Genomic DNA, 26,105 nt, shown 5'->3' on the forward strand with positions numbered 1-26,105 from the left:
GGCCTACTTTAAAAGTCACTTCGTTCGAGCGGTAAAAGCCAGTTTAAAAACATTTAGAGGCTGTTTTGACCTCTACCAAAGCACCTTATATTATGCTTTATTCCTTGTAATGTAAAACAGCTTCGTTATAACCGTAGATTCCGTAGAATATGCTTATTTTTTATTAAAATGTTAAACTTCCACTGATTTCTTCAGGAAGAAGCGTCGCGATGGACATGGATATTTGTTGCTCGAACAATTTGTTGCGGATTTGCAAGTTGAAGAAGCTTCCGTACAACAAATTGAAAATCCATCTGACGGAGGTAAAACATCTCGCCAGCTGTGTTTGAGCCAGCATCGAATCGTTTAGTTTAAGAGAGACGTGAACTACTTTTTAACATTATTTCGTTTTTTATTTAAAAACCGGTTTACTTGGTGCTATAGGCATATTGTTTGGTGTTTTAAATGTTTTAGCTTTTTAAACATTGTATGAAAGAAATTGTTACCAGAGTTACACGTGATATGACGCAACAAAATCACGTCAAAAATGTGACGTAATAAAGTTAAATTTTAAACACAACACAGTTGGTTAAAGGTTTAGGTTGGGAGAGTTGTTACTTTCAATATAAAAGCCACAATAATGTGAAAGTTTCGCATTTACGTACTTGAAATAAACAAAAACATACTGGATGGGTTACGGTCACGTGACTCCGGGATATCAATTACGACGTATCTGTATATTTCTGAAAGTGGTGTCTGCTTACCACAAGGCGACTCTACGTCACCACTACAACGGTCGGTGGTATCAGGTATCGCCGAAAGTATCGCACATACCTACTAACCACATGAAGATTTAAAAAAATACACATGAGAAGTGGGAAAATTTGAAGCCTATATCGACATTATTTTGTGCCTCACTTAGTTGATAGCTAAAGTAATGTGCTTACTATCTTGTGTGGGCCATATCTTAATCGTGACTGCATCTTATTGCAAAGGTCAAATTCAATCAACCACTGAACAAGATGGTCTCCAATCAACTGAACCGGGCATTACTTGCGAGGAACTCTTATGGAACAACTTGATCACTTCCACTTTAGCTGTTGTTTTTGCAATTCTTCTTCTTATGTTTATGCACAAGGATTGACAGTGAGGAAGAGTGCTTTATGCTTACGGTCAAATCATCACATCACAATATTACTTAAGCACCAGGCATCTCTCTAGTCCCTGCTGTTCTTTTTTCTTCGCATTAGTCTATCTTTTTCTATCGATATTGCGTCAAGCAATTATCGATGGTATTGTACCAAATTTTCAGTTCATTTTTAGTTGATTTATAGCGTTTTATTTTTTCATGCGTTGATATTTACTAATATTTTTTTTACCATTTTAATTTGTAAATCATATCCTGACGTAACTTTTTGTTTTTTTCTGGTGTATATTCCATTAAGTTCAATCAATTAAAGTTTCGTGTTTTTGTAAATAAATTTAAACCACTGTAAACGTTTAATATTATTTGATAATAATTCGTCGTTTATGCAAGAGTAATAATAAAAACATTTTCGCTTGTGCTTGTATTTTACAGTTATATTATTGTTAGGCATAGTTGATATAATATTTAGCAAGTGGGCAGTTGTCAAATGGATAAACACAATATTTTGGTGTGGTTTTACCACTTAAGAAAAAACAATAGTTTTTTAACCAAAAATGCGATTAATATAATTCGTAACAAGAGAATTTTGTCAAATATTCTGACAACTATGTTAGTAACTGGCCACAAACAATAAAAAAAGACTAGTTGAGTGTTTATTAGTTTTTGGGGGAATCGTTCTAGGTATAAATAGGATAGGATAAGATTTATTTGTAACATCAAAAAAAAACGAGAATCGGCGAGATCACAATGTTTTGAAATATTCGATATTCCCAGGAGTCAGCGAAATACCGTTAGCTTCATCGAGTCAGCTGTCTCCGGGTTTAATTTAAGACTGAAATGTGATGCCGCCTTTTACAACTTGATTACATACGTTTTCCGTTAAATGACAATTACAAGTCATTAGGTGTAGTAGGAGGAACAGCCTTGCAAGAGTGGCTTTGCCGACAAAGGGAGAGCGCTGTAGAATTCAGTTGGTTGCATTAGCAGAACGATCAGGTTTAATGTACGCGCAATGCTGTTTGTATTCGTGCAATGTATTCCATCGCTCCAGGGTTCTAGCACTAAACCTGCCTCCGCCCTGGAAACAGAAAAAAAGAGAAGTAAAATAAATAAAAATAAAAAAAGAGAAATAAGAAAAAATGAAAGTGTTGAGTTGAAACGATTGTTTTCACACACCACGTGCCGCGGCGTTCCCTTAGGTATGTTACTTGCAAATTAAGGGTACTTTTTCACAATTAATCAGTCGAGTTAACGCCAAAATAGTTCAAGTATTAGGTGACATCGGTAATTTGTTGTGGCTGTTGGAACCTCCTTACACCCAGCATATGTTTTTAAGTCCAGTTAATTCACATAAACCTTAACCCAGCCAACTATAGCGTCAAGTAAGTAACCTCTGGCTAGTGGTAACACATAAACCTCAACCCATTTAAGCATAGCGAAAAGTCTTAACTAGTTGTACACGTTTTTGGTCAGGATTTCCGATATTTGTGTTAAAGTATGGGGCCGAATTTGAATCGTTATACTCTGATACCATTTTAGGAAAATACTGGTTTAAGTATCAATTATTACAACATAGGTTCGACTAAAACAAATGTTTGAAGTCAAATGAAAAAGTCAGGTAACACGTGGTTTTAGTTTCTTCGGCGACAGCTTTTGGCCCCTACCAAAGCACATTATATTGTGCTTCCTTCCTTGTAATGTAAAACAGCTTCGTTATAACCGAAAATTTCGTAGAATATGCTTATATGTTATTTTGTACAAAAGATACATTGCGTAACGTTAAGTCGTAGTTTACTGATGTTTTCTGCTCGTATTTGAAGCGGATATTGGTCTACATAACCTCAAGAATGGCGTTATATTGTGCAAAGCCGCTAATATTACATACGTTCGGTGTGGTGGCCCATTTGGAGTCTATAAACTTGGCCTTTTTTGCAACGATGGTGACGTAATTACACGTCGGAAATTCACAGATGTGGTCATTTCGGGTGTTTAAATACCCAAGCTCAGTTCGTCGGCGTGTGTAGCAGAATAAGCAAATTGTAACTCCTAACAGTATGTCAGTAGGCCTCCAAATTGCACATTTTGTTTAAAATGTTAAACTGATTTCTTTAGGAAGAAGTGTCGCGATGGACATGGATATTTGTTGCTCGAACAATTTGTTGCGGATTTGCAAGTTGAAGCAGCTTCCGCACAACAAAATGAAAATCCATCTGACGGAGGTAATACAGCTAACCAACTGTTTTTGGTTGAGTTTATTGAGATTTTCATTTGCTACAGTTTAAAAAAACTACAACATTAGAAAACTAAATAATTTGTTTAGCAAAGCCGTGCTACATATTTGCTTAAGAAATAGGTGCGGTATATTACCTTGGTATTTAGGTTCAAATGGTAATGTATGTCTTTAAATAAGGGTCTTAGCTTTGTCATAGGCTACTGCAAGGCAAGGTATTTGCAATTTCACATTGTATGTTCCAAGCCAGAACATAAGAAGTTTCCCGAGTCGAACTGTCTTTTCTCAAAATCGCCCTTACCTTTTTATTTATGTGCACATTTGAGCCACAGGACGAGCCGACGCCCCCAACACACCCGCATTTGATGTCGGTTTACGTCAACGTCAGTGGCGCAACCTTTTTCTTATAGTGCCTGCGTTTAACAACATTACGCCTGAATGTATACTCGATGATTTGCACGTCGTATTTTAATAAAATGAAAATGAACTCAAAGGCGTCTCGCGTCTCATCTTATCATCGACGGCCACCGACAGCCCGACCTTGCTCGTGATCATGCTTTCAGCTTGTGACTGTGTCGCTCGCATTGTCATTTATTAACGAGAGTTTCTCATTTTCGTGACGTAACGTTTATGTGCAACTTATTTTTTTTACGTTAATATAGAGCGATTTCACTGTGACGCCGATGATTAGAAAAAAATGCTTGTGACATTTAACAGGTAACCAAACAATAATATTGCGGGTAGCGTTTCACTGAAGTGTTGACTAGTTGAAAAATATTATTTAAATGAAATTATTTATTCTAACTTCGTACAATGTAGCGCCCATGTTTGGTAAAGTAGGTTTTAAATAGGTTTAATGAAGCCGCGTTTACGCAAACGGTTTCATAGATAACCTATATATTTTTGGTAAAAAGTATCGCGAACCAAGCTGATGAAGCTGATAAGCGGCATAAATCGCAAACCAAGGCCACGGGGTTGTTTCCTACGTACCACGACAAGACACTAAAATAAGACACTAAAACACAGCTATAATATTGTAGCCAAATTTTACACTTTCTTTGCTTGAAATGTCCTGTTCCCCTTACGCTTGTTTTCTTGAAATGCCGTACTCATTATAAAGCGAACTTGGGAATTATTACCTAATGTTGCTTTACACAAGATGCCTTTGAAAAGGCCTACCGAAATAAGTCGTCCTAATCAGCTTTAATGTAGCTTTATTTCTTTAAAATTGTACCTTGTTCCTGTTGGTTTGCTGAAGCCCCATTATAGCCAATGATTAAAAAAAATGCTTGTGACATTTAGCCTTTCCACATGGCCGCTGCAAAGGTGGCTTTAAAGGTGGCCTGGCCACCTTTGCCTCCGAAAAAGCAACCTTTCCGCCCAAAAGGTGGCTTTTCTCTGGCCCTACTCCTAACGTACATTTTGCTCCAAGCTCTCAACTTCGGGTTTGAAGTTGAATTGGTGATGCGAGTCGCACAAAGGTATGTGATGTTTGGGGCGATTCACTGATGAAAGTCAAATTAACCGTAGTTCAAGTATTAGGTGACATCGGTAATTTGTTGTGGCTGTTGGAACCTCCTTACACCCAGCATATGTTTTTAAGTCCAGTTAATTCAAGTTACAGCGACAGGGTTAACGCGTTTGCGTTTTGTACAGTTTATACTAAAATAACATTCAGTTTTAATCAGTCGTAAGGCGAAATAAGAGCACTAACAGTGAAAAAATGTGCATTTTAACAAAGCCTTGCTATTTGAATGGAAAATTGTGTTCCTCAAACCCCGTGAAATTTAAAACCCTCGCACCAATGTTTGTACGTGGCGTTAAACTATTACAGTTATGAGCAGCTTCATCCCACTAAGGCTGCGTTAAGCCTATATTTGCTTTGTAGGCCTACATCGAAAGTAACTTCGTTCGAGTGGTAAAAGCCAGTTTAAAAACATTTAGAGACCGTTTTGGCCTCTACCAAAGCACCTTACATTGTGCTTTATTCCTTGTAATGTAAAACAGCTTTGTTATTAACGTAGATTCCGTAGAATATGCTTATATGTTGTTAAAATGTTCAATTTCCATTTATACTTGGAAACCACTAAGTTTAAATAGCAAATAGTACATTTATGTCTTGGTTGTTTTATTAATACCTAAATAATGACAAGATTAAATTATAATTGGTTGGATTACCTCGTTTAGAACTCCACCTAAGCTGTGTTTACAATCCTTACGTAACTGAATGTTAACGATATACCGGTATCTAATTTGTACGGAAATATAAAGCAAATTAGCTGGTAGTTCTACTACAAATACACTGCATGACATAATCGGTAAAACCGGCATTCGGGTAGATTATTTGTAAAACCACAGATATTTTTGGTTGCTAACTACAGGTCTCTGTCGATTTTCTTGCGTCATGTGACATCACTTGAGAGAGAGAAATGAAAAAAAGTAAGCAAGCGGAAACGAGAGAGAACGAACTGGTGAGGAGAGCAAAAAAAAGAAAAAGGCAAGCGGAACGTCACATTTCGTGGGTTATATAAAGTAGTGGCACAAGTTTTTTTCATTCAGAAACCTTATTGGCCGCGTACGGATAGCTAGCACTTGGGACTAACTAAGTTAGAATAGGGTTTAATCAAGTCCGGTATTTTATGTCACCGCAAACGAATGTTAACCAAACCGGCATCGCAACAGATGGCAGAGTTGTAGATAGTGGACGGGATCCGCCTGGACAGAGAAGCATTTATATAACGCCAGGTAAACGATGTTGTATTTATTTAGCAATTTCACCGGTACTTACTTTTAGTTTTACCTGTAGTCTGGATTTTTGGTTCTGTTTGGGGTTACTGGAGGATAATGGGTGGAGATAGAAAAAGGGTTAGGGTTTAAATTATTAGGGGAGTTTGTAATGTACTTAGGGGTGGGGTTTGGGGTTTTTAGTTAAAGTGCCATTTAGGCCCGTTTGTGACCATTCAGTTCTTATTTCGAATAGGTTACGTTAAAAGTTTTGGCGCCTTTGGAGCGTTTTGTCATTAAGTTTTGTCATCCCCTTTTTTCTGTAGGTTTTAAAAAGGTTTTAAGAAGTTGCGCAAACGCAAACGGCCTTCATTGTAACAAAACCGTGTTTTTTGTTCGCCGTGCGTATGATGTGGAGCCAGGGGAACCTCCGTTAAAAATAGGTTGTAACGTGGTCGGTTGTCGAATGATTTTCGTTCAGGCTAAGGACGGTTTTACTTTACACAACGGCTGCCGAGCAAGCTATTCACTATATTCACTAAAGCTGTATAGAGGAACGATGTCAAGGTAATTTGTCAAAATTAGTAGAAATAACAGTTTACTTTGTGTGAAATGTTGAGTAAGACCAGAAAGTTGACGTTTTAAATGTTTTGACCCTTTTGAACTTGAATTCAGCTTACGGCCTTAATATGGTGATATTGGTATTTTTACTAGGTAACCGACAGATTAATAAGTTATATTCAGCCAGAACACAATGTCAATATTATTTTATCTTTACTAGAGAACTAAGAGTTACTAATAAGTGACTTAATTATTTTTTACCTATTACTTTTTAGGAGCCACTAATATGTGACTACTTTGTGAAGTTAAAATTTCTGCTGAACTTTTACCCTTAGACATATAAATTGCATTTTATAGTTTCAGCCACCCGATCGGAGACGTAACAAACGATAATGATGACGTCATACCTGATGCACCCACAGCTCATGACTTGGAGGGGTACATTTTGCTCCAAGCTCTCAACTTTGGGTTTGAAGTTGAACTGGTGATGCAAGTCGCACAAAGGTACATGATGTTTGGGACGATTAAATGAAGAAAGTCAAATTAAGCGTAGTTCAAGTATTAGGTGGTGTGAGTAAGTTGTTGTGGCCGTTTAAAATGCCCTACAGCTAGCAGATGTTCTTACGCCTAGGGTTAACGCGTTTGCTTCTAGTAAAGTTATGCTAATGTAACATTCGGTTATATTCGGTTGTAAGGCGAAATATAAGAAAATGTATTTAAAATAGGTTCTTCTGGCATATATTTCTTAAACCAACGTTTCGGCTTACTAGTCTCGCACATTTTTATCTCCTTTTTTCTTATTGTGATTTTATTTTGTGTCTTGTTGGCTTTGTGTGTCAGTCCCTGACGAAGGCTTGCCGTGTAGAAAGCCGAAACGTTGGTAGAAAGTAATATATATTGCCAGAAGAACCTATTTTAAATATACTATGCCTGGTAGCAACAGCATATTTAAAATAAAATCTGCCAATCGATTTTGTCCTCAAACCGCGAGGAAATAGAAAGCTCGCTGAGGATTTGCGCGCAGACTGACAAATTTAAAAACCTCGCGCGAGTTCTCATTGTTTACGCTCAATCCGCATATGACGTAACATCGCAGGCGGTCACCGTGAAGCGGGACTAAAGGTTGAAATTCACTTTATTATATTTGGAGTGTAGTTTAGAATTAAAGCTTTCTTGATGAATTCCTGGTGATTTAGATTGCTGAACATGCATATATGTGATTTAAAACAAAAGTACATTGCGCAACATTTCGTTTAAATGTTTGTTACTGAATCGCATGGCAGGAAATTCGCGCTTTTCTGCTGGTATCCCAAATATATAGTGAACAAATTTCTACATTTATCGTCCACATTTGAAAGTGCATTTTTTAAAGGGGTTCGGTATATAACAGCCTCTGTATAATGGAACCTTACACATTAAAACAACGCATTCTGTCACTTGTCTTGGTTTGCTTAGTCTGTTGCGACAACAAAATTATTCACAGTGTGATTTTTGACATTTTTGTTGGAATAATTATTTTCTATTTCACTTTTCTAATTGCATTACAGATCAGTGAGATCACTATTATTTCCTACGTCAGTTATTTTAATGTACCATGCTACATTCAAAATGGAGGTAACAATACAAAGCAGAATAATAACCTTAAAAAGGCTGAATGTCGCGAAGCGGTGTCGGGTGGCTACAAAGTACAGCGCGCAAAGGGGAACCACCCATTTATATCTTGACCCGATTTTCGCCGCTCAGACATTTTTCAATTCATAGAAAAGTGCGAAGCAAGTTATTCACTGTTCGTTAAAGCTGCAGAGAGGAAATATGTCAAGGTATTTTGAACTTTAGTAGAGATAACTATTTGGTAAACGGAAAGTGGACGTTTTAAATATACTGTAGTTAACCTTATGAACTTGAATGCAGCTTACGGCGTTAATGTCGCGATATTCAAGGTAACCGACAGATCAATAGTTATATTCAGATAGAACACAATGTTAATGTAATTTTACTTTTATTAGAGAATTAAGAGCTACTAATAAGCGACTTCGTCAAGTTAGAATTTCTACTGAACTTTTACCCTTAGACATATAAATTGCATTTTATAGTTTCAGCCACCCCATCGGAGACGTAACAAACGATTATGATGACGTCATACCTGATGCACCCCCAGCCCACGATTTGGAGGGGTACATTTTGCTCCAAGCTCTCAACTTCGCGTTTGAAGATGAATTGGTGATGCGGGTCGCACAAAGGTATGTAATGTTTGGGACGATTAACTGATGAAAGTCCAATTAAGCGTAGTTCAAGTATTAGGTGGCATCGGTAAGTTGTTGTGGCTTTTGGAAAGGTCGTACACCCAACATATGTTTTTAAGTCCAAGGTTTACTCATTGGCTGCTTGTTAAGTTTTATACTAAAGTAACATTTAGTTATAATCGGTCGTAAGGCGAAATATAAGAAAGAACAGTAAACAAATGTGCCTTTTAAGAAAACCTTGCTATTTGGGCGTAAAATTGTGTTCCTCAAACCACGCGCCAAATATTTGTGCTGTGACGTGGCTTCGGGAGTCATAAATTTGCACAGTAAAACATAACAAACTATTTTGTTACAGGTGACAGTGCAGCCAACATTTGTTTTGTAAAGCGTTCTTTTGAGTAATTAAATCCGGTTAAAAAACATTCAGAGACCGTTTTGGCCCCTACCAAAGCACATTATATTGTACTTCATTCCTTGTAATGTAAAACAGCTTCGTTATTACCGTAAATTTCGTAGAATATGCTTATATGTTATTTTGTACAAAAGATACATTGCGTAACGTTAAGTCGTAGTTTACTGATGTTTTCTGCTCGTATTTGAAGCGGATATTGGTCTACATAACCTCAAGAATTGTATTATATTGTGGAAAGCCGCTAATATTATATGTTTGGTATGGTAGCCCATTTGGAGTCTATAAACTTGGCCTTTTTTGCAACGATGGTGACATAATTACACGTCAGAAATTCAAGCTCAGTTCGTCGGCGTGTGTAGCAGAATAGGCAAACACAAGTCTGTTGTTACTCCTAACAGTATGTCAGTAGGCCTCCAAATTGCACATTTTGTTTAAAATGTTAAACTGATTTCTTCAGGAAGAAGCGTCGCGATGGACATGGATATTTGTTGCTCGAACAATTTGTTGCGGATTTGCAAGTTGAAGAAGCAGCTTCCGCACAACAAAATGAAAATGTACCTGACGAAGGTAAGTCATCTTACCAACTGTTTTTGGTTGAGTTTATTGAGATTTTCATTTGCTACAGTTTTAAAGAGCTACACATTAGAAAACTAAATAATTTGTTTAGCAAAGCCGTGCTAGATATTTGCTCAAGAAATAGCTGCGATATTACCTTGGTATTTAGGTTCAAATGGTAATGTATGTCTTTAAATAAGGATTCTAGCTTTGTTATAGGCTACTGCAAGGCAAGGTATTTTCAGTTTTCACATTGTATGTTTTAAGCCAGAACGTAAGAAAGTTTTCCCGGAGTCCAACTGTCTGTCTGTTCTCAAAATGGCGCTTGCCTTTTTATTTATGTGCACATTTGAGCTATACGGCGAGCCGACGCCCCCAACACACACCCACATCTGATGTCGGTTTACGTCAACGTCAGTGGTGTAGCCTTTATCTTATAGTGTCGGCGTTACCAACATTACGCCTGAATGTAGACTCGCTGATTTGCACGTCATATTAATAATATTAAAGCGGTAGACTGGTATTGGTTGGTAAACTGCGAATCGTCTAAAAGTTTTTAAAAACTACTGATTTATTGTCTAAATTGTATGTTTAGCTTTGTGGAACTGACTCTTTCATTAAATAAGTTTTTTCTTTTTATTAAATAAGTGCGTTATTGCAAATATATTTTTTTCGCAAATCTAAATGCGTTTTTAATATGTTTTTTGATAAAATGAAAATGATTTTAACTTAAAGTAGTCTTGCGTGTCATCGCACCATCGAAAATATAAGTTTTGCCTAAATAAACGATATAAAGGTGTATCTGTGTGGTGTTATTACTGTCGTTGTTTTATGACGTCACGTTTTAACGTAATTTTGTTGCGTCACGTCATGACGTACCTTGGCAACGTTATCTCTAAAAAGTTATAATGGCCATAATATAGTGGCCTTCCAAACAAAAATCCTCTATCTGCGCCTGACAATAACTTCACAATATTATAGCGGACATTTTTTTAATGTCACCTCATTTTATTTCAAAGGCCAAGTTGGATCAGAATCTTCACAAACTGCTGAACAAGATGACCTTCAATCAAATGTAACTGGGGAAGAACTATCACAGGACAACCTAATTTGTTCTATTTTCATTATAGTTTTTGCATTTATTATGTTTGTGCTTCTGTGATAATTTACTATTGTTCCATAATGGTTTGACCAGAATGCACTGTCCACGCTATCCACGCCTATGCAAATATTGTTCTCTTGTCAAAACGTTCAGATGTACAATTTAACTCTGATGCTTTGACCTTATCCTTTCTCGATTTAACGATTGACGACGGAGCTATCGCATCAACTTTTCAGTTCATTTTCAGTTAATTGCTAGCGTTCATCTTTTCTTACTTACTTATCCGAAAGCTATCGCAGACTATCCGTTATGCAAATAAGGTAGCCTAGAGAAACAGCTATAGCTTGTGGTGAGGTTCGAACAATCCATACCGGGAATTTGCCAAAACATTTTAAATGTCATATCCTTACTTTACTTTTGCTTTTTTTTGGTATATATTCCATTAAGTTCAATCAATTAACGTTTCGTGTTTTTGTAAAACTTTAAACCACTGTAAATTTTTAATTTTATATGATAATTCGTCGTTTATGCAAATTAAAAAACTCAAATACTGCTTCGCTATTTTGGTTGCATTATGTTTTTGTTTTATGGACGTAGTTGAAGTAATATTTACCAAGGACCAGGGGCGCCCGCAGAAAATTTTCCAGGGGGGGGGCAATCAGGGGCGTAACCAGAAAATAAAAAAGGGGGTCCTGAATTTTCAACTTAGGGAATTCCCCTATTTTTCGTCTGACGTTTATGAATAATGACATCATAAAACAGTGACAGCATGATGTCATAGAATGGTGATTGCAAAACGTGACAAGAAAACTAATCAGAAACAGCCAAATACGTCCAGTAAAAGCGAGCACGTGCGACAAATCCTGTCAGGCGCCAGCTGCGAAATCACGGTGTGCAATTGTTAACTTCAGACAAAAAAACAAAAGACCGTGAAATATGTGTGTTTAATTGTGGCAGAATCACACATAATTCGACTATCAGCAGCGCAGTTTTCAAGTTCCATGAACGGAACGAGCGCTAAATTACAAGCACGCCTTTTACCACCTGCAATACTATTTTTGTTGTTTTTTCCGGGTGTTATTATGCCACGATTAGCGCAACATCTGCGCCAAGCTGTGTGCAAAGTCAGCTAAATTACAAGCTGTGGTTGAGTGGAAATAAGTTGTGTCCATTGCACACTTAGCACGTGGTCTTATTAGAGTAAAAGAGCATAATTTTGCGTTAAACATTTTTAGACTAAAAGAGCATAATTTTGCGTTAAACATCATTACTTAAAAATGGAGACTTTGAAACGCGCACGACAATCACCATTATACCTCCTTTTAAGAATCTGCTTCAGTTAAACAAATGTCGATGTTACATCCAAATCGGATATTAGCGCAGAGACCGAACAGCGAGGAGCATACTGCGTATAACTCGACGTTTTTTAGCGACAAAAAAGGGAGAAGGTTTGACTTGGCGTTGTCAATTGTCGAATACACACTTGCTAATCAGTCAACCTAAACAAATAACGAAAGAGAAAAACTTCCAGCTTTTACGGTCGACCAAACAAAAGACGAAAAACGGCGTTTTGGGCTCGATTTTGGTTTCGCATCAGATTAAGACGCGTGACCCAATTACTTAAAAAGCACGTCGCTTCGAACAGTTTGTTAAACCATGACAAAAACAAACCAATAATGATAATAGCACTTACAAAAAGGGGTGGTAAGAACTCCCGCCCCCACTGGATACGCAATGGATAGTGTATATTTTTTTAACCTTCATAAGTAATACATAATTGGCGAATTTTGTTCATTGTTCTGACAGCTATTTTAGTAGCGGGCCACAAACAATAAAAAGTGGCTATGGAAGTAATTATTTAATTGTGGGTAATGTTTCTAAAATTAAATTACAAATGATGTAAAGCTGCAATGAGTCTTTAATTATTTCTTGCATCTGCGGACATGCTCCGCAGTTAAGAAAAAAAAAAAAATAGAGGGCTTAAAAGCAAAAATATCTAGGCCCTATTGTTTCAATGCCCATTAGCATTTCGATGCAAACTATTAGTCGTTCTTTTGTTTACAATTTACAAGTTGTAACTTGTTACTTTGCAAATATAGGGTTGTGAATTCAATCAGTTTGTTTTCTAGGGTGTTTCTCCACAAAAGTTATATACTTTAAGATTCCCTACAGAAACATTAGTCCGGTGGTACTACATTGTATTATTGATGACACTTAGTGGGTGTAAATTAATAAATATTGTACCCGCACGCTGGCGTTAAAGATCCATCCTAATTTGACATTTTGCCAACTTATAATACTTAAATATGAATTAAACAATATTTAGATTAAAACATAAATGCCTAATATACTTTTGCCTATACCAGATTGTTTGTAAAAGTGTATTTTTTGGAGTTTTAAAGTCCTATTTTTTCAACTGTGCAGTTATGACCACTGGAGCGTAACATTACGTACAATCACGTGTTGTGACGTAACCTAAATAACAAGACAACTTTTTCAGATTTTTATTAAATTTCGTTGCTGGGTTAAGCACTAACGTGGTCAAGGTAGTCATTTTGCCGGGTGGTAATCAGTTAAATTTCTTTATTTTAGGGATTGTTAACATAGATACGGAACAAATAATGTATTAATTTTCTAAGTTTACATCTTGAAATCGTTTTTCTAGCATCAAATTTTGGGCGCTCTTTCACTATTGTAAGTAAAAATTAATAAAAAAATGTTTTTCTTCATATGCCGCATACCACAACGCATATTGTTTGGGTTAGGGTTCGGGTTAGCGTTTGGTTGAGGGTGGGTCAAGTTATTATTAATAATAAACGCCGTTTTTTTTTATGTGTTTTAAATGATTATGTATTAACACTGATTTCACATAAATTCAAATAGCTATATACTTAATAGAAATTCCTAAAACAAGTATTTTAAATCAGTATATTATATTTTGTAAAAACATAGGAAGAGTATTAAAGCCCATACAGAAGTAAATATCATTTTAAACGTTTCAAAAAACTCTATTTATTTTCAATATAGTCTATGCTAGGTCTACAACCTCTGGACATTATGCTCCAAAGTACATTATGTGTTAGTGTTTGTTGCTTATGTGCCTCAGGTTCGGAAACTGTCTGATTTTGAAACACCAGGCGACTTATATGGTTAGGTTTTAGATATGAAGCTATTTTGTTTATTTATCACCTAAAGTATTTAATCTTTTATTGTAGACAATTCCAAACTCAAATATGTCTAATGTTTAAGAATTTTTTGATTTACAACGTCATAGCAACTAGCGTTCATTTATAAACCTGTTGTATTTCTAGAAACATAAAGTTAAGCTCATAGAAAAGTAGAATTTTCATAAAGATTTATTTGAAACTTAGCAAATATGGGCTTTAATATTGATTCTACGTCTAAGTTTTAAAATACAACCTATTTAAGTACAATTAAATGATAAATATTATACACTATACAAGGATCTGTAATGCAGCTTAATACTGATGATGATACAAGAACGTATTAAAACGTCGTAATCAAGATGATGCTGATTTACTTAATCTTTTTGGGCTTTGATCAAGCTAAATCACAAATATTATTTATTTTCCCAAACTTTTTGTTTCTCCAGCTATTTTATTTTGTTGTGTGTGTTGAAATGACTGAGCAGGCGACAGTGCTTTACAAATTCGATGGATTACCAGAGAATGGCGAAATATCGTTGTACGAAGGCGAAACTATCAAGGTTTTGAACAAAAACATCGGAGAAGGATGGTGGGAGGGTGAGGCCAACGGAGGGCGCATCGGATTATTTCCCGAAGCTTACGTTCAGTTGATTGCAAACAATGTGAGTTGGGTTTTTGTTTTGATTTTTGCTTCAGGTTTGCTACAAAGCTTTTAAATCTCTTAAAATGTCTTAATTGTGCTTGAATCGATTTGCATATAGAACAAAAAGTCTTTGAAAAACAATTTATTTTTTCATTAAGCCTTAATAGTCTTGTATGTTTTTAAGTGTTTAAAGAGTTCCGAAGTTTTATACATGTTACAATTATGCAGTCATTACATTTATTTTCGATACATATACTAAAAAGTTGAGCGGTCCAACTGGAGGCCTGGTTTTAAAATGTCTTTTAATTTTTTTATCAAATGTGTGGCAGCCCCAACCTCTCATATTTGAAACTAATTGGTAGTTTTAAAATGCTCTTTAAAGGCTGCAGAATTTTGAGGGTTGTTAGCTTAAATATATCACAGTTATACATATGGATACCTTATACTTGATATTTTATTTGGACATCGATATCTGATATTTTGGACAAAAACTATCGCAAATCGATAGCAAATGACAGCGTTAGTAATATGCATAGTAAGCAACATAGAAGAAATTAAAACTTTCAAAAAGTATCTTTTTATTTTATTTGGCCCAAAATTGCCTTAGCGTAATTTAATTAACCTGTTATGTTTCAAAAAATCTATCTTGTGAAGTAGAATTGATGCGTTGGATCAAAAATATGGACTTTAATTTGCATATGAATTTGGTATCGGATCTTTGGTATCGAATTTGGTATCGGAGCGGGATCTTTAACAGTCATACCGACCCATTTTGGCATCGGGTATCGGCCCTAATCAGATATTCCACCCCCTTCTTAAGTTCTGAATAAAAAGGTGTTCAATATATTCAAAATATAGTTAGTTGAGTGCCAAAGATATAATTGGATGTTTACAGTTTTATTTTAAATGCCAACATGAAGTTTTGAAATGCTCATGTATATTATGTTATATAAAGATAAAGATCATACAGAAGAATATGGATTAAATATTGGTTTATTATTTTGTAGACTTTAAGGATCTGGTTGATTGTGTTTTTTCATTCGCCACTAAATTTTAATTTGCATTTTTGTTTAAAATACAAATTGGTTTTAACCAATATTATGTTTTTTCATATTTATTGATTTTAAAACACACATGTATATTTATATATGTTTTTCAGTTTAATGTTTTTTAAGTTCCTTAAGTTTTATCCTTTAAAACTTGGCCACTATATGGAGAAACTAAAAAAGGGCAAAAATAATCCAAATTTTTATAGTGGTCAACACAACCATGCATTTTCACAAAATTCACATAAAAAAACAATGTTTGTAGTATTTACCGAACACATGTTTTTTCTGAATCCTCCTGAGGGGAAACCGGTTCAAATTTGTGCCGACTCTGTTGCATATTTAATGACGAAATAATTTGATTGCTTCCTGCAAATCGCCTTTCGTGCATTTGGTAACTTGTTACCGATTTGTCACAAATCTGATTCATTCATGAACTTGTTCCAATTTGGAACTGGACAAATGCAATGTTAAGTTTTACAACTGACATAAATTAAAATTCCTAAAACCTTGCAGTTTGTATGAAATTATGTTTACTTTTAATTTTCAAACAGTGTTATACCCATGTCTGTATAGGATACAACTATTAATTTCATGATTTGTTGAACTTCCATTATGATCACCAATTTAAAAAAATGAGAATTAATGTAACTGAATCAATGTAAAGTCTGTTACTAAACACTGTTTCGTTACATAAAAATAATTATAGAATACTTTTCCTTATGTGTTAAGTTTGTTAAAAATTTTGTTATCTAGTCTTTGGTGTTTTTTCAGATAATGTTGAATATTCATTTTGGTAAATATTGGGTGAAACCAAACATGTTGTATAGGCTGAACACATCCTTAAAAGTTTTGAAATGCGCACATTTGGTTTATATATATATGTAAATATATATATATAAAATAAAATATGATTTTAAATAAAAAATAAAGATAATAAATATATATATTTTTTATAGCTTTATTTCGAGATTTTAAAAGAGCAAAAATTACAATGTGGCAAATTTTCTGTAAACTTAACATGCCGTGATAGCAAACACACTTTTAATACTTTTAAATCTCCACATTAATTTATAATTTTACACCAAAATCAACAACTTTTTCTGTTTACCAATGTTTCAGCAATAACTCGTATCATTTTAATGTAAGGTTGAATATATTTTTTATAATTTAATAAAAATCATAATTTTATTTTTAGAATTTAACGACACCACGATACAGTGACGTTCCTGGGGAGAATTATGAGCAGGAGTTAAACTACAGTCAGCAAGATGCCAGCCCGGCAAACAGCTACAACCAGGCCGATGCCAGTCCTATCCACTTGGGTGAGCAATTTAATAATTACAACGCGACGGAAAACAATGACGATGACGCTTGGTCTGAAGATTGGGATGATTCTTCAACCGTAGCCACTACAGTAGTGCCGGTAAGTTGTCTGCTTTGTTTGCAACAAATTCTATCACAGTCTTATTTAACTTACATATGCCTTTGATTAAAGTTTGTTCTTATTTGTTAGATATTAACATTACTTTGTCACAAATGGCTTAGATAAGTGCATAAATTATATTAATTTGTCATTCTTTTTGATTGGGAACATAACAGCAGTGCTGATAAATAGTTAGCTTTGGGAATTTTGTCCAAAAGAAATTTTTTTTATGCCTTCTGAAATTTAAAGTTGATAACAAATGTGATAATTTAAATTCAAGTTTTAACTAACATAATTATATGTGTAATTAAATTTAAATTTAATAATTATAAGTTTTTCTCATTTGTTTGTGATTTTTGTTGCTTTCCCCAATGTCAGAGACAAATGTTAAAATGGTTATGTCAAAATAAATTCGCTTTATATCATATTTAATATAATGCAGCTATGGATTCACACTATTATTGATTACACAGTCGTTTTAACAATGTTAAAGTGAAACTAAAGGTTATATTGAAAAGTCAACAACGTAGGATGGAATGACTGCAGCAATTTGTAAATGATGATGTCATGTGTAACTGTTCAAGAGAAAGCCATTAAAAATTCCAAACCAATGATAGACATGACTATAAAAATCCGGTGCAAGCTTTTAAAATTTTGGAAACAAATTTGGTGCAACTTTATTATTGTTTTGTATATGTTAAAACCAAAGCAACTTTTATTTGATGCTAATTTGATCTTAACATAATAAACTGTAAGGAATTAACAACGTGATAACCATTACAGCTTCTCATATTTTGCAACTGGATACAAACAGCACATAAAAACAAAATTTAAATATATACATGAGCTGTTTTGGGCTTACAATTCTTTTAATAAAATTTCCTATATTTATAATTAACTAATTTCTATACTTAAGGCATAATGACTGAAGGTTGTAGTTAGACGAACAATGAATATGAAACTCCATACAGAAGTAGGTAACATTTTCTGAACATTCGACTCAGATGTTGAAAGTCAATAAAGAGATATCCGAAACGTTCAAAATGCTACCTACTTCATGTATTTCCTATCTGTCCATAGTGGCCCAGGTAGCACTTACCTTAATGTATATTTTACGAGATCCTTATGTTTGATCAGATGCACCCAGGGGCTGCCAGGCAATATGGCAGCGAAGCACAAGACGTAACTTCCATAAACTCCGTTGAAAGTCGCTCTTCGAAAGTTCCTGGTTCTGTCAGTAAAAACTTCAACAGGTTCTCGTCGTTTGTAAAGCACGGCGGGGAAAGTTATATGCTCGGCAAAGCTGATGCAAGAGTTCGGCAAATCGACCAGGTCGGCTAAAATCCGTAAAACATTTTTCCACTATTTGGTGTTAGGTCATGTTTTTTTTAATCTACTTTAAATTTTTTAATGTATATACATCACATTTATTAGGCTAAATATTTCTTCTTACAATTCTTTTTGCAGCAATGTTTACTAGTTTACCCTGATAAAGCGGCTTAAACGATTTATAAAGCTGTATTCAATTACAATCGCCAAAACAATGTTTAGAGTTGCGATTGTTTTCTTATATATAAATATAAATATATTTTATTCGAGTCACAGACTTGTCATTTAATTTATTATTATTTTACAAATGACAGTTTAATTTTTGACTGATTCAAACAGGTTTATTAAACCATCTACGTTTTTATATAATAAAAGGTAAAAGAAAGATTTTAACATGGAATATGTGGATAGTTTTTAGTTTGTTTATTTTTCATTTCAACTTTACATTTACTTAATTTTTGTGAACAGGTTAACATTGAAATGGGCTTGGATGGGCCGGAGTGGCGAGCAAATGAGCACAAATTTACGTGTTCCATTGGACACCCAAAACAACAGAGTAAAATGAAAGGTGGGAATTAATTTGTTTCCACTCAGTAACTTCAACATGTTTTTTATTTAAAAACATAAAACTTTGAGCACTTGTCTTAAAATTTATGTGACTTCTGAAATGTCAGTTGCCTAATAAATACTTTTGTGTTATTTCCTTAACTTTCTATAAATTTTCTGTTGAGTTTTATTATATTATTTTTAAATTAGATTTTTTTACACATGTTTTTTTTTTTATTAATTTATATTTTCATTCATTTTTTTATCACTACAAGTATATTTGCAAATTAATTAAAAACAAATTTTCCAGGCTTGAAAAAGTTTGTCTGCTACAACCTGACACCTAGTGACACAGCGGTTACGGTCCAGCGGAGATACAAGCACTTTGATTGGTTGTACGAGCGATTGGTCGAGCGTTACCCGATGATGGCCGTTCCCAGACTCCCGGATAAACAAGCGTCGGGAAGATTCGAAGAAGATTTTATTGAGGGAAGAATGGCAAGACTCAAGTTGTGGGTGAGGAAAAAATCCTTGTTATATTAAACCAGTGGTTTTCAATTTAAAATGTAAAATTTTACCAAGCTTACTAGGGTTTCTAACGTTGAACTAAGTTTTTGTCTATTTTAAACCTCTTTCAATTTTTGGATTTTGTTTCTTTACCATAGTAGCAATCTAATGGGACAGCTATTAATTTTGTCTGTGTATTTTTTGGTATTTAAATACTTGTTTGTTTTGGATATATATTTAAAAATATAGAGCGATCCAATTTTGTGTCATCAAAAAACTGTAAATTTTCTTCAAGAAGTTTTAAAATGTCTTTGAGTATTTTGATTAAAATGGAATGGCGACCCTTGTGAGCTGACAATGTATTTTAGTAACAAATTGCTTTATGTCCGGGTGAAAGTCCTATGTCTGTATGATTCAATGTTAAACCAATAATTTTTGACTGGTGTTCCATAAGAGATTATCAGCTGTTCTGCGAGAAATCTATAATTTTAAATATTGTTTCATTTAATATTGGTTAAAAATTACTGGTCATTTATTAAAGCAATTTCCAGGTTAAATGTTTCAATGTGATTTAATTTATTTTTTGTTGTAGTAAGACTGAATAGTTTTATTAGTAAGATTGTAATTGCACTGTTTTTTTGCTGCTTAAGTACAGAATACAGCCCAAGTGCCAATTTTGTGCTTATCCAAACAGACCCAGATATTGCATAGTTTGAAAAAAAATGAAAGAGGATAATTGTTGTTGTGATGTTTCAAATTGTATCATTATACACTTTCGCTTTGTGTTACAAAAATAAAAATTTTAATACACAAATGTTCTCAAAAAAGGTTAAAAAACACTGAACGATATAGCCAAACAGAAAGCTGTTTTCCAAACTCAACTTTTGAATATTTTTTGAGATATATAATTTTTTTATAATTCTCAGGTCACATACATCTGCCGCCACCCGGTGCTTTCAAAGTCACAGTTGTTCCGCAACTTTTTGACGCTTACGGAGCAGAAAGCTTGGAAGATGAGCAAGCGACAAGCGGAGAAGGACGACCTCGCGTCGGCAAACTTCTTCCTCACCGTGTCCCTGCCCCCCACTGTTACCACGGTAACCGACGCCGACGGACCCCTCGACCAGTTCAAGAAGTTTACAAAAGGTCAGTGATTTTAGATGTAATGGGACTAATTTATTATAAGAACATCAAAGTTCATACAACATTTTGTGAACGTTTTGAATAAATCTTAAGATAATGGCTGTAGGTTTGAGTTAGACATAGAATGAATATCTCTTTATTCATTAACATCTGGATAAAAATGCTACCTGCTTCCACAAATTACTACTTGCTGTGAAAGGGCTTTGATATTCATTCTTTGTCTTACTACAACCTCCAGCCATTATACTCTGAAAAAAAAAGTTAATTTACACTGCATTGAAAGTTTGTTACAATAAATGTATTAAATCCTTGTAACATTCTTATCAAACTTGCAAAAAATATTGATATTGATTCAATAACAACATGCCTAATCATTAAATCAAATATAACACAAAATTTATTTTTTGATATTATAAAAAATTAAACTGTATAATAACACAATGATAACTGTTTTTTTATTTGCAGCAATGGATGATGGTGTGTCAGCGTTTTCTGCGAATGCACAATCCCTCTCGAACAAACAGAGCGGGCTTTTCAAGCGAGAATATCAAGCTTTCGGCAAATCGATTGCAATGATCGCAGCTGGTTTCAACATGCATCAAACCACAGACAACAAAACACTAACAAACGCCCTCAAAGCAACAGGTTTGTCTTCAATGTTTTGCAAATATTGATAAGGTTGCTATTAGGATTTAAATTAACATTAAAAAATATATTTATATTGACTTTTATTAATGTAAGAATAATTTTTATGTATTGTTATCTTCCTAGTTAAAAATAAAAATATAAAAAAACGCAATTATTCCATAGATATCAAATTTTAACCATTCGTGTTTGTTGCAAACTTAGATGTAGAATAACTTCAATAGTTACTTTTCCATGAACGTCTTGCTATAATATTTGTTATTACAAATTTATCCACAAATAGGCCCATCCTATAAATGTGTTCTCAGCCAGCCATTGTGTTAACAATCGTAATTGTCTCACCATTCTTTATTGTGTTTGTCTTATCACAAACAACTCTGTTTACCTTGAATGCTTGCATAGTGATGTTGTGATTCAAAATAATTACAGCTGTCAGTCACAATTCGGTCACATTTTGATTGACAGGCATAATTTGTTTAACATTTTAAAAATAGCTTGCACTGCGTTTTATATTTATATGAAAAGAAATTATTTTGTTTAACACCAGCTTTTAGAATGACTGTTTGGAAAGTTTTACTTTTGCAAGGTGATAGGTTTTGAATTGCACCAGCGAAACCACATTACAAGCAGTATCATCACTTTATGCATTGTTGCAACATAATAAACTTAATTGCCTCAGGCAAGGTTGTAATTTGACCATTCGGTTGCTAATGTGCTTTTTATAGATTAGAAGCACATCAGCAGTTGCTTGCTGCGATTTGTTCATTATAACTGTGTTTGTCATGGAACAACAATAAATTAGAAACATATTTTCATCTAAAAGTATAGTTTTCAAAATTACTTATAAACTTAGTAATATCAAAACTGTACCAAATTAGGAAAAAATGTTAAAGTATCAGCTTAGCATGTTAAGTTTGGGCAAACTCCTTTAAATGTTAAACCATGATATCGTCAACCAACCGTATCTGCAAATGAATGGTCCCATGCTTCAGTTATCAACAATTAAAATGTTCACACTGCCACACTGCTTAAAATTTATATGTTGTATTTCTAATTTGGAAATCTGTATATGCCACATACAGTGGTAGAATAAATGTGAAAAAGCTATTGTAATTGTGTAATAATTTGCTAATAGCTGTACAGTGTACACTCATATTTAAAAGTAGCAGCAAAAAATGTGTTCTGTTGCACATTCTATACAACTATGTAGTTTGGTTGGGGTCAAGACCGAAAATAATAACATTTAGCTAGTTTGAAAAAAAAATCAAATAAAATTCTGACGGGCAAAACTTGTTAGTATAAACAAGGATATATATTTTTTTAAAGAGAGTAATTTGATGCTTTGTCATAAAAATTTCCACTTTTTGATACAAAGTAACGGTCTCATACCCTAGTTACCCAGTAATTTCGCAAATAATTGTTTAAAAATTAATGTCATACTTTGTCAGCATTCCCTACATAAAAGATTTTCGTGTATGTCATTATTTTTCAACATATTGATTAACACAAAGTTGTGTGGCTGTTTGATTTGGTTGGTTGCCGAATGCAGTAGTTTACATGGTGGATTTATTGAGTTTGGTTTTGAGCTATATTTTTAATTTTTTGAGAAAGTTGCGGCAACAATACAAAGACATGAATCATGTTAATTAAATTAGAATATACGTCTCATATTTATTAAATTTGCACTTCTTTGTGGTATTTAATAATGTTTTGTTTAGTTTAAGCTATTCAAATGTTCAGCATAATTGGGTCTCCAAAGCTTTGTCAGACTTATGCTTATATTGGATCTCCACTAAAAAAGTGTTGAAAAACCTGGTGTTACTTACAGCAACAAGTGCTTTTATTCGTATGGTAATGTATGTTTTTGTACAGGTCAGTCTTACCACAAGGTTGGCGACATGTTCGCTTCACAACCCAAAGAAGATCTTCACCCGATAATCGACTCAATGTGGTTATACAAGGGGATGTTGGACACTTTCCCTGATGTTTGGCATGTAAGTTGTTCAAAATAGTAGAATGCCATCGCAAACTCACGGAATCTGTCGATTAGTTGTGCCAGCAAGGCAGGCCAGAAAAACAACTACCCTGCAATGAGGTTCGAACTCATGACCTCGGACATAGCGAGACCTACACAGGCTCAGAATTCATGAAATGACACCAAAACTTGTTACATTATTTTTGAACACATATATGTGTATGTTTTTTTCATTGTGTAAAAGAGTTTTAGTTAATATTTATTTGTAGTAACCCACTGGGTAACATTTTGTAGTCCTAAAATTCTGGTCCCCCCAAAGAAATGTTCTGGTATTTTAACACATAATGTGTAAACATCACCGTCAAATAAGTTTAACTATTCACGGATCTGTAATGTACCCTGAAAATATATATAATTGGCATAGTCAAACCATAAAAAAAATGGCAATTGCTCTATTGGATGAATTTTGCAGATATCTTTTCATTTATCAAATAACCTTGGAGTTTTAGCACTACTGTTAAAGGTAACTTTGTAGTGCATTTATATTATCTAACAGTTTTGTAGAAAAAAAAACAAATAAAAATAATATATTTTTTACAATGTTAAAAATGCACTTAACCTAATAATAGTAGCAATCATAACCATTTTAAATGATCATAAGCTGGTTAATCATTTACATCTGACGCTAAAGTTTTTAGTTTTATTTGTTCGACAAACCCCTATTTGTAGAAGCTGTTTGTTTAGAAATGTCACTTTCTTTTACAACATTTCCTTGTTACAGAAATAACTTGCAAATTGTAAGCTAACAATGCATTCAATATTGTGCGTCATTTTGGGTAAGATTTTGTATTCCAACACATGTGCAATCAAATAATGGCCACACATTCACTAAAATGTTGTTAGCAAACCAATACCCAGGTTTTCATTCTATTTTAATAAAACATACAAAAAACGGGATTTTTGATAAAAACAACCAAGGTATCGTTTTATCGTTTTAGCAGTAATTTATATGCAAATCATCATAAAGTATAATAAAGGTATATTCGATAAAATTGTGATTAAGTAGAAAAGAGACGTGAGTAGAATAAATTGTTTTCACTTATTTTTATTAAAATGTTATTTTTAGTTTTATCACTAAATAACTATAACTGGTGTAGTTTTTATTCAGGCTACCTCTATGTGGCTAAAATACTATCAATTAAGCCTTTGTTACGTCACGAAGAGCATTATCAGTCAATATCCGATCTATTGTTTGGTTAAATGAGCGTCATTTTAAATGTGCGACAAAGTGATTACTCAGCAAATGCTAAAGATATTCGCTGCAAAGGTGAAACGATTTGCTTTCACGAATATCCTAATTATATTAAAAGCCTATGACTATGGCTTGATTAAGTGGAACTGCATGGCTTTTAAAATCTGTTTTTAAACTTTTAAATAAAGTTCTTTTGTTAAATATTGTTTGATTTTGTTTAAATAATGACGTTTTAATACCATGAAACGTAGAGATGTAAAATTGATGCTTGCTTCAGTCACCAAATACCAAATATATTAATTTATTGACCTCTTTTCACTGTCGTTTTGTTCCAAAAGCTTTTCTTTCTTATGGAGCAGATTTACCTTTGTAACTGAAGTTCAGGTGAAATTAAGTCCATTATCAATGTGTTAATTTGTCATTACAGACCAATGGGGAAATTTCTTGTATCGTAGTTTGTAAATAAATGCTTACCCACGTTAAACAAATGTCAATTTTGCAACCAAGTGTTGAGACCAGTTACTAAAGCAATTTTAACTGTGCAACCTTTAAACACTGTGTAGTTAACCCGTCGTTTTAAAAGGACAATAAAACTACCCGTCGGTATTCGTGTCACTAAACTAACTAAAGCCTCTAACGGGCACATATAGCCGCTATATGTGGCTGCATTTAGCCTACAGGCCACACAGGTTGCACACCTCTTCATAAAAGACCTGCAGGCCTAATTACGTACTAAAAGTGAAGATGCTCTGCTTAATGAAGTGGCTCACAAAGTGAAGTTAAGGCAGCATTTTAAACGCTTCAAATAACCCTTTAATCTTTTTATGTATATATTCGAAACGTTAAAAATGTTACCCAATTTACAGAAGCTTTAAACGTAATTGTTGGAGGTTTCTGTTGTACATACTGAAAATATCAAAGCTTTACGTACATTACTTGCTTTGTATCTTTTGCTTATCTTAAAGAAACAGCAATTAACCAGTGAAAACTATGAGAACCTGCATAAGTTTTTTAACCTAGTTGCTCTCTTGTTTCCAGATCCAGACCGGTGCGTTGCGGAAAGTGAGAGAATGCAAGAAGCTGAAGGAAGAAGGCAAGATGAACGACGTGGAATTAGGAGCCGTGACAGAGCGCGCCGATCGCGTTGTTTGTTGTATGCGAGCGGAGATCGCGCATTTTCACAAGGAACGAACCAGGGACTTCGCATTAGCGCATCGAAACCTCCTCCAGAAGCAAGCTGAGTTCTTCGAAAACGTGGCCAAGGAGCTAAGGACTGCCCTAGCGTCGTTTGACGAGATCAATCTCGACTCGTGATTGGTCAATTCATCATAACCTCACCTCTGATTGGCTGAAAGACAAGGGATCCGTGGACCCTGATTGGCTGATCCAATCCATTGTCAGCGCTTATTGGTTGGTTTAAACTCACAAGGAGCGCTTATTGGTTGGTTTAAACTTACAAGAGGCGCTCATTGG

General features: G+C 34.3%; 3 protein-coding genes across 3 annotated transcripts; all 3 read left to right on the top strand.

Moving 5' to 3' along the window:
* The first annotated feature begins 6,557 nt into the window (after positions 1–6,557).
* LOC146157655 (uncharacterized) lies at positions 6,558–8,402 on the top strand. The gene is made up of 3 exons (XM_083388288.1): positions 6,558–6,647; positions 6,999–7,145; positions 8,189–8,402. The coding sequence occupies exons 1-3, from the start codon at positions 6,640–6,642 to the stop codon at positions 8,400–8,402; spliced, it is 369 nt and encodes a 122-aa protein (XP_083244414.1). The 5' UTR covers positions 6,558–6,639.
* LOC146157656 (uncharacterized) lies at positions 8,368–11,356 on the top strand. The gene is made up of 4 exons (XM_083388517.1): positions 8,368–8,461; positions 8,735–8,881; positions 9,754–9,863; positions 10,871–11,356. Exons 1-4 carry the CDS (start codon positions 8,454–8,456, stop codon positions 11,011–11,013), a joined length of 408 nt encoding a protein of 135 aa, XP_083244643.1. The 5' UTR covers positions 8,368–8,453; the 3' UTR covers positions 11,014–11,356.
* Positions 11,357–14,523: 3,167 nt separating this feature from the next.
* On the top strand, positions 14,524–26,069 carry LOC146157657 (sorting nexin-33-like). Its single transcript, XM_083387131.1, has 9 exons — positions 14,524–14,782; positions 17,008–17,235; positions 18,373–18,567; positions 19,033–19,132; positions 19,421–19,626; positions 20,544–20,763; positions 21,226–21,405; positions 23,278–23,399; positions 25,671–26,069. Exons 1-9 carry the CDS (start codon positions 14,594–14,596, stop codon positions 25,944–25,946), a joined length of 1,716 nt encoding a protein of 571 aa, XP_083243257.1. The 5' UTR covers positions 14,524–14,593; the 3' UTR covers positions 25,947–26,069.
* Positions 26,070–26,105: the final 36 nt, after the last annotated feature.

This window comes from Ascidiella aspersa, chromosome 4, assembly GCF_963924565.1.
Source record: "Ascidiella aspersa chromosome 4, kaAscAspe10.2, whole genome shotgun sequence".
Classification (NCBI taxonomy): Eukaryota; Metazoa; Chordata; class Ascidiacea; order Phlebobranchia; family Ascidiidae; genus Ascidiella; species Ascidiella aspersa.